The 9780-nt window shown below is 40.7% G+C and overlaps 2 protein-coding genes across 2 annotated transcripts in view; both read right to left on the reverse strand.

Annotated features, from left to right (window-relative positions):
- The window catches only part of smyd1a (SET and MYND domain containing 1a), a 10172-nt gene extending 3984 nt beyond the window's left edge, over positions 1 to 6188 (reverse strand). Inside the window, exons 1-3 of the mRNA XM_023397822.2 lie at positions 5948 to 6188; positions 1347 to 1523; positions 90 to 303 (exon numbers count right to left, since the gene is read on the reverse strand). Of these exons, the coding sequence (XP_023253590.1) occupies positions 90 to 303; positions 1347 to 1523; positions 5948 to 6084 (528 nt within the window). The 5' untranslated portion in view covers positions 6085 to 6188. The remainder of the gene's footprint in view (positions 1 to 89; positions 304 to 1346; positions 1524 to 5947) is intronic.
- An 831-nt stretch (positions 6189 to 7019) lies between these two features.
- The window catches only part of LOC111648063 (sepiapterin reductase), a 4768-nt gene continuing 2007 nt past the window's right edge, over positions 7020 to 9780 (reverse strand). Inside the window, exons 2-3 of the mRNA XM_023397818.2 lie at positions 9487 to 9777; positions 7020 to 8635 (exon numbers count right to left, since the gene is read on the reverse strand). Coding sequence (XP_023253586.2) covers positions 8445 to 8635; positions 9487 to 9777 — 482 coding nt within the window. The 3' untranslated portion in view covers positions 7020 to 8444. The remainder of the gene's footprint in view (positions 8636 to 9486; positions 9778 to 9780) is intronic.

Below are 9780 nucleotides of genomic sequence, written 5' to 3' on the forward strand. Positions count from 1 at the left end.
GGTGGGGGGTGGGGGGTTGGTTGCAGTCTGGTGACATAATTCATGAAGTACACAGGAATAATGACACACGATGAAACATGCAGACTCACGATGCCAAAGATGTGTGAGATGTAGTCGGCAGAGTGCTGCTTCCTCCCGTGGGACCAGTACTGCTGGAAGTTGTGCACGTCAGTCTGGAGCTTCTTGAGGTCTCCTTCAGGCAGGTCGGCGACGTGGTCCTCCAGCTGGTCCACTGAGATCAGCTGACTGTCTGACGCGATGCCTGTGTCCTTGTGAATACGCCACAGCACACGAGCTGCCAGACTGCACAGGGGGAAGATAGATTTTGTTGATTCGTCCATTCATTTTGCTCATTCGTTTGTCCTCAACTCCATCTGACTCGTAGTGATGACATAATGTGCAGGATGTTAGAACCAGATCTATAAAACCAACACAGCTGTATCTATATCAACCCTAAAGGAGCTCAGACCAGGTCTTCCTCAGGCGTACAGAAATATTACATATGACGTCATGTCAAGAGTGATGTTGCCATATATGTCACCTATAAGGAGATATATTATTATCACATGTATCTTCTGGATATAAGAAGAAATAAGTTTATAACATACATATATATAACATATATCTATATAATGAATTTTTATATGATATAACATGTTTGTCAATGATAACTCTTTAATTTATATATGTACGTTTATTAAAACAACATACCTATATAAATTTTATTTGTTTATATGTTTTATGTTATTATTTTTCATTAATTGTAAACATGCCTCTTCTCATTCTGGGAAAGAGGTCTCAGACTTCTGGACCCTTCTGTTTATAATGTCAACATACAGTATATTAACAGGCTTTAGGATGGATATATATTTATGTCACATATTTCTACAATATAAGCATAAATACATGAATGTGTCTATTAATATAGTCCAGACATGATTTTTATATATGTTTTTATTTTATATGTACATATATTAAATTTGCATGTGGGGCCCCCAGGATGATATTCAGAGGGAGGTTTTCCACAGCAGGGCATTAATGTAACGGGACTACACGTCAGTGACCCTTCTAGTTCTTATTACATTCTTCAATCAGTTTTCTTAAATGAATGTATTTTTACTTTAAGGAGTCATGTGTGGTCTCACACCAGTCTGACCAGTAGTTGAGATATCCTGACACCAGTCTGTGGAGGGCAACCTGCCAATGGTTCTAACACAGACGTTACAGCACTGAGCATGACATGTCATAAACACAGTCACAGTGTCAGAGGTGACACACTAAAACAGGACCTTCACATCCTCTGATTTTATCCCTGGTAGTAAATAGATTCACGGACACTTTCTTACCGGACGTGCTCGTTGGGGGCCTTCCCGATCTTCTTGATGGCTCCACACTCCTTCTTATGTTCGTCCCAGCATGCAGTCTGGCAGGTGCGGTCGCAGTAGTGGGCAAACTTACACTGGGCACAGCGGTGCAGCTTGGCCTGATGCCGGAAACAGCTGTGGCACACCTGGGTGGCAAAACTGAGGAGCAAACAGACAAAACAGAGGTATCACAGCTGCACTGAAACATCTGGTGGAGGATTTTAAAATCCTGTGAGTTGGTTTCAGTGTCACAGAGTATTAGCCAACCAGAACACAGTCTTCCTTTTCCATGAAACATCACTACCCTGCAGTATATTTACCATTGACAGAAGCTGCTTGTGTTTTGGTGACTGTGGACAATAAGAAGGAAGCCATTTTGAAAATGTTCCTAATTTGACATATTTCCTGTAGAGTTCAGGTGCAGATGTTTTGGTCCTGCTGTCCTCCATGAGGTCATTTAATGATTCTCTGTTTCCTGCAGTGAAAGGCTGAAGTGACAGCGTTAGATTATTATTAGAGTTTGATGCAGTTATGTGTTTGTCTCTGACTTCTCAGAGCTCTTTGTCCATGAAATGAATAAACCTAACTCCTATTCTGGAGTCCACATGATCAAAGGTCTGAACGTTTGTTTGAGTTTGATGACTTTATCTAAGAGGCCTGGAAGAAAAGCACTGATTCGCTCTTACTCTGGTCTGTGTTGCAATTGTCCCCAGGGCTGGGGTCAGTTGCAACATCTGAATTCTTCCATTCAAATAAGTGTGAATGATCCGTCACATGTAATCATCTTTAAATGGTATGTGTAAATATCATTCAGATGTAAGTTCATTATATAAAAGTTTGGTTGGTTCAGAACAGACTGAGAGAAATATAGCAAGCGTTGCAACTGTCCCCAGTCTACTCTAATATTGTTAAATATACAGTTTCATTATTCAGAATACTTCATTTAATGCATAACATCATGTCTCACGTGTCTGGTATTTATGTATATTTATGTTTGGAAATCTTGTTTCCTCACTTCACCTCGTCATTTTATTTTAGTAAATGGTGAAAGTGGCTCAGCTTACAGATACAAGCTTCTTCCTGTAGAGGCCAAGATGGCGATTGCACAAAGCACAGTTTATTTCTTACAGGAAATACTCACAATAGACTGATGAGAAATTTCATTCTAGCCAGTGTGGAGAGAAAAATCTATTTTCCATGTTGCAGTAATTTTCTTTGATACCAGCTTTAATGGAGGTGTTCTACAGTCACTCAGATGAATGAAGACTCTCTGAAAAACTCATGTCTGCCTCAGTAATTATTAATGGAGATGAACTTAATCTCTGATAGGTGTCTATCCAGAAATACTTCTCTCAATCCATTGTTGACCTGTGTGACGACCTCCTCTTCACCTGTAGACATCTTCAACCACACAACTCAAACACGTTCACAACAGACCAGTCTCTGAAAACCTTACGTCAGATTCAACATAATTATATGACCCATCCCCCCACCAAGTTTGGTTCATATCAGTTCAGTACTGTTTGTGTGTTGATAAAGCAACATCAATCAGCTCAAAGCCACATATTTTCTTTTTGTTTGACCTTAAATTTTCTTCAACTCTTTTAAAAACATAGACTCCCGGAGCACTTTGTTAGGAACACCATAGTGACTGACTAATTGGGTAGAGTGGGTGTATGGGCAGGAATGTGGTCCTGCGGCTCCACCCTCCGATCACTGCAGTGCAGACTCTGGCTCAAAGATGGCAGCGCTCATATCAGAGATATTTTGGCTTCATTTTTGTACAGTGGGAGGAAGTGGAGGCATTTTGATACTGTTATCACTTTTTTTTATCATCTTTACAATATTCTTAATATGTGGTCACTCATCACATCACTGTTTTACTGCTGATTCCTGTAAAGATCCAAATATAGAAAGCTGCTGTGTCACTGAGGTTTTGTGACTTCATTACACATGAGTTAACTACATATTCACATGTGTTCTACATAAATATTATACATTTGATGTAATAATTTATTAATCCTCTAATATAATAAAACTAAAAAATATTAGCTCAGCTCTCTCAGTATGTTTCCAAAACCTTTCTGTGCACATTTTCTTCAGCTGCTTGGATGCTGAAAACAAACAGCAGCCTGCAGTGTGTGTGTGTGTGTGTGTGTGTGTGTGTGTGTGTGTGTGTGTGTGTGTGTGCATGTGTGTGTGTGTCTCTGTGCAGACAACAGCATGTGTTTGTGTGTGTAAACAGTTTACTCAACAGAGTCAGCTCAGAACAGACCTGTATGTTTGTTATGATTGTTGGAACACAACGAAGCCTTGTGCTTAAAAAAGACACACACACACACACACACACACACACACACACACACACACACTCTAGGACACTCATGAACATAAGGTAAGGTGGCCCATACCTTAACCTTAACCATCACAACTAAATGCCTAACCTCAAGTCTTAACAGCCTGAGGTTGTGACGCCAAAATGTCCTCACAATGCAGAAATGTTCACACTATGATGACTTCAAACTAAAATTGTCCACACAAACATAGAAAGACATGTAGACACAGACACACACAACGTGTTTGTGTTTTTTATGTTGTTTCTCCTCTGCTGCATGTTGATGAAGAGCTGCTGAAGCAACTTTCCTTTCCTGTCTTTTAACAACAACAATGAAGATCTACTCATGTTCATTCATATTCAACTTTGTTCACTATCCCACTAACCTAACCTAACTTAACCTAACTTAACCTAACCGACCTAACCTAACCCTAACCTAACCTAACTTAACCTAACTTAACCTAACCTTACCTAACCCTAACCTAACTGTAACCTGAACAAAACCTTAACCCTCAAACCACACTCTGCTGCGGGGAACTCAATATTTGTGCCCACAGTGACATTAGACCCGACAGGTTTGTGTGTCCCCAGTGGGATATGAAAACCAGCCAACCCCCTACACACACACACACACACACACACACACACACACACACACACACACACACACACACAGATACACACACACACACACACACACACACACACACGCACACACACACACACTCACTCTCTCTCTTGGACTGCTCCTGCCTTACACTAGGCTGATGGTCTCAGATGGCTCTTACACCATGTTACCAGATCTGTTCTAGCATTCCAGCACATAGACAAACCAGGATACACTCAGTTTCAATACACACACAACTATTAACCGAAAAGGAGAGTATTGTGGACACTGCAATATGTTCACTACTACAACTTTGAATAACAAATGTAAGCCTATTGAAGACATAAAAACCATCAGACAGAAGTCTGTTCGAGACATTAGAATAACATAAATAGGATAAGGCACATGTAAGTAAACACACACACACACACACACACACACACACACACAGGCTTACATAACAATATTACCATCTGGCCCCATACAAACACTGAGTAGGAGCATTGAACAAATCATTGGATGGGCCATGACTTCCCCGATTAGTAGTTCATGATTTTGGGAAATACGCCTGTTTGCTTTTTTGGAGAAAGTTAGTAGAGAAGGTCAGAGCCACTCTCCTCTCATAGGGCCAGAAGTCAATAAGCTTAGCTTAGCATAAAGAAATGAAGCAGGGGAACAGCTTTTTGCTCCAGCACAAAAACTCATTTTTAGACTTTTGAGATGTATTCTCTTAATCAGTGCGATTCATCTGTATGTGTATTTGTGAACTTAGGACAGAGCCAGGCTGGTAGCTTCCCCCTGTCTCCAATCTTTATGCTGAGCTATTAGATGGCTGTCTCCAGGTCCATGGTTAAAGGAGCCACTTGTATGTTATTGCTATATAAGCATTGTTAGCATTAACAGCTGTTTACTTGTTGACTTGCAGTCTTGCAAACAGCTTCAGCCATCTTTACATTTACAAGATAAGAGGTTATAATACATGAAGAGACAGCCTGACCGGGCTCGGGCTAGCTGTTTAGCATCCTAGCATCCGTTAGCTATGTAGCATGAGCTAAACTTACATATAGCTCCTTTAATGTACAGACATGAGAGTTGTTATTGTTGTTATCTTGGAAGCAGTTATAGACTCAGACCTGGATTTATATTCAAACTTTAATGTAGACTCTTAAAAACCTCAGACAAAACTGATTTAAAAATACTACTATTGGTTTATAAAACACTGATTCTGCTGCTACATTGTGAATCCCCCAGACTTATCAGCTCATCTGGCACAGGTCTGCATTCTGTCCTTAGAAACTAAACATGGAGAAGCAGCGTTCAGATTCACCACACACTGCATCTGCCACAAAACTTGGCTTTTTATATTTTATTTCAAACATTTTTTTGAAAGGTAAATAAATAGACTTTTGGTGAAGCCTCCTCGCTCTTGAAAACTGAATCCAAATGTTTGTCATGCTCAAGTTCACATGACATCCTGACAGCGCTGTCAGTGCTGGCGTCATGAAAATCTGGGGATCTAGAAATGAGTTCAGAGCCCAGAGAAGAAGAAGTCTGACCTACTGTCCACAGCACACCTGTAGTGTGTCAGTCCTCCAATCTTTCCATCTTAACTAACAACTACAACAACCGGGAGACTCGTACCTGTCGAAGACCACGGCGGAGAAACTGGGCTCGGCGAAGACCACCTCCCCAGCTCTGAGCTCTCTGGACGCCCTCAGGCCTCGACCTTTCTTCCCTGCATCAAAGAGTGCAGCGGTCTCCATGTTCCCCACAGTCATTGTACTGGCCAAACAAAACACAGAGGAAGGAGAAAGCAGCTGAGGGTGGGACGGGCTGAGGGCTAATGCTGCAGGGAGAGTTGTCAGGAAATTCTCACCAACATTCAGGAGCACTTGCCCCCTCTCTCCTTAGCCAAAAATAAATTCACCCCCTCTAGGGTTTATACCGCCTCCCCAGAGTGGGACGAGGGGAAAGCAGGGGGGAGATGAGAGGGGCTGGGGGAGAGCAGGGGGAGGCAGCAGAGGTAGAGGTGGTCTGTGGGTGTCGTCACCTTGTTTGGGTTGGTTCTTCCTGCGATATTTTGGTCCATCACAGCTGTGACTGTCCGTCAGAGCCACATGACAGGAAACAGAGCTGCTCAGACACATTCAGCATCTCTGCTCTGCTTTTTTTTATTTCCACAGTGGCTGTGGTTTCATCCCGCCAGGAGAACCTTAAAGCAGCATCGCTTTGCTTTTTTGCCACAAGGTGCGAGAGAAAGTAAATACAACGCTGACATATTATCATTTAAAGGTCCCATATAGAGTAAAGGCAGATGTCCATGTGTTGTTTGATTATAGATCAGGTCTAGTATAACCTTCATGAAAGAGGATTTACTGCAGGACTGTTGTATTAGACTTCATCAGTTTTAGCTACATGTTCCTAATAAACTGACAACTGAGTGTATGTTAGTAATTATCAGTTGTATGCTCAGGCTGCAAAGAGCCTGACTGGAGTTAATTAGTTGCTTTTGGTGCTGGTCTCACCTGTGAACTATGTATATGCACTGAAATACTAATATACACCTACATATACACCTGGTAGTCTGAAGATGTTTTTCAATTTAATAGTTTTATCGTATATTATTATTATCACCATATAACTTGTTCTACCCCTTTCTAATTTCAAAACTGTAATGCAGGAATAAGTTTACTGCAGAGAACATTTTACCTGATTCAGTTTTTTAAAATTATTTTATTTAGGATCTTTTACATTAGAAAAACACACACAGTAGAAACAATAGACATAAAACACCTAGTACAATTACACAAAACAGCATAACAGACAAGGGATTCATATCCAGAGCGCCGGACAGCAAAGGTGAGATATGAGACTGTCCCGTCCGTCAGGAGAATCAACAAACATAGCAGGGTCAAAAATGGCTTCCACGCCTTCTGAAAAACATTATGTGAATTCTGTTTGATATAATGAATCTGTTCCATCTCAGCAACAGAAAACATCTCATTCAGCCTCCTGTTTAAACATGGGGACGATAGAGACTTCCAGTTGATTCATATTAATTATGAGCTGTAGCTATGGCTGCTGTAAGAGCTGGTCTCATGGGAGGGAGCGGCCCTGTCCTGTCAGATCAAACTAATATTATATTATTATATAATGTTAGTTCGTTGTTTATTTAAAAAGCCAATTAAATATGTAAAAACAGAAATGACCTGGTCCTGGACTGAGCCAGAATAAGTGAGGCAGTGATCCTTCAGCAGGATCTGAGGACAATTTTAACAAGTAGTTTTACTTCTACTGGAGTAACAGTACTATAAAGTATAGGGGCTTTTACTTGAGAACAATCTTCCAGTACTCTTTACCTCTGGCCTTATGGTAAACGGTGTAGTTTTGTTTTGTCTCTCAAGACTTAGCTATGTAGCTTTCGTTACAGCTTTTCACAGTTCTGGTTTCTACTGGACCCTTTAACAATGTGGTCTCAGTGGAAATGTCTGTGTGTGTGTCTTCTGTCATTATCTATTAGGCAAAATGTCAAAAGTAATAAATAATGGCTGTTTCCTCCTCCTGATAATAACCAGTGATTAGTGTTTCATTTAAGAACAATCCTAAACTAAGATGGGTTTTCTTATTTATGAATGAATGAATGTCATGTTGTAAATTTGGTGGACATGTCTCAAAACTACTGTGATCCTGACTGATGTCCTGGACCTGAAGTCAAGCAGCAGTTCATCTATAAATGACTTCCTCCGTCATAGAAAGTGTTTTGCTGAGGTCAATGTGGATAAAAGGTTAGACATGGTGGAAGACACCAGCACCACCACCAGCACCACCAGCACCACCAGCACCACCAGCACCACCACATGGATCTGACCTCAGAATGAATCAGCTGAAAGCAACACACGTTTGTCTACAGATGTGTCTTCACATCCTGTAGCTTCTACTACGTTTAGATCTATTTTCTCCATCACTGCAGACACCGATGTTACTGACAGTCGGTCTGGAATGTTTTTACTGTAAATTTGATGAACTCTGGTTTGATCCTTCACCGACAGAGAGCTAAAGGTTGAAGACATACATTTAAAAATCAAGGCACATAAAGCGATGTGGTCCCGGTGCTGGACGGCTGCAGGCGCTGTTGTGTCTACACGTCGTAGATGTCGACGTGGTCTCCTGAGGTGTAGCTGTCATCCAGCAGCAGCTTCATCAGTTTGGCACAGGATTGCTCACAGGTGAGCACCTGGCCCTGAGCGAACATGTCTGTAAAAGACTTCCTGAGAGTGGGATCAACGGTTCTGGTTCTGGCCTCCGTGAGCATGTCAGTGTCCAGAGGTCCTGATTCAGCACAGAGGACAGAGAACAACGTTCAACTTTGTCCAAATCAACCCGTTACTTTTACATATGGAAACCAAAAGTGGTCAAAATGTAATCAATCAGACATCAAATAATAATAATCATATGAATAAATACAGGTTAAATGTATAATCCAATAAGGTTTTAAAACTTAGCTTGTTATTATGAAATGTTATTTCATTATTTCTGTTTGACAACAGCATTAATAATGATTTCATCATTTGTCACAAACTGTTAATCAATCCAGGTAAACAGAACAGAGCTCTGTGATTGGCTGTTGTTTCAGTTTGAAAGAGTAAACAGGAAGTTTTTATATTATATATTTTTGTTTATATTTCACAAATGAAAACCAAGAGATTAATTGGTTTTAATTTTGGTCTATGTTTAGCTTTAATCTATTAAAAAAAAAATCTAATTATCTAATTTTAGTCACATTTTATTTTCAAATTGAATATTAATTACTGAATTGTTTATTTTATTGCTTATTTCCATTTAATCCTTTTTAAAATTTTGTTTTTTAATTTGAATTATTGAATTGCTTTTTAATTTCAACTAAATTAGTTTAGTTATTAAATATTTTATGACCCCTTTATTATTGCACAGTTAAGTCAATTCATAACGGCTCTTCAGGTCTCACATACTTTCCAATTTTTTATTTTTTTGTAAATGGAGGAACTTTAAAGGGCTGAAACAAGAACAAATGCTACGTGTAAAATCTGACATTACTAGTTTGGTCTGATCCAGTATCACTACACCTGATCCAGTATCACTACACCTGATCCAGTATCACTACACCTGATCCAGTATCACTACACCTTTAGTAAAGAACTTACCTGGGGAGTAGTTGAGCACCCGCAGGTCCGGCTCCTCCTCTGCCAGCACCTTGAACATCATGTCTCGGGCGGCCTTGCCGGTGCAGTACAGTCCCCAGGAGCGGAAAGGCTTCAGGGCGCACAGCGAGGAGATGTTGATCACGGTGCGGCGCAGACCCGGTCGCTGTGGAAACGCCTGCAGGATGCTGGCGGTGAGGCACAGGCAGGAGCTGACGTTGAGAGACAGGTAGGAGTTCACCTCAGCCATGTTGGTGAAGCTTTTGGTGTAACGAGACACATCACCCAGGGAGGCTG

Source organism: Seriola lalandi, unplaced genomic scaffold, assembly GCF_002814215.2.
Source record: "Seriola lalandi dorsalis isolate HSWRI2012SDOR001 ecotype SW California unplaced genomic scaffold, Sedor1 jcf7180002054939, whole genome shotgun sequence".
In the NCBI taxonomy this organism is placed as follows: domain Eukaryota; kingdom Metazoa; phylum Chordata; class Actinopteri; order Carangiformes; family Carangidae; genus Seriola; species Seriola lalandi.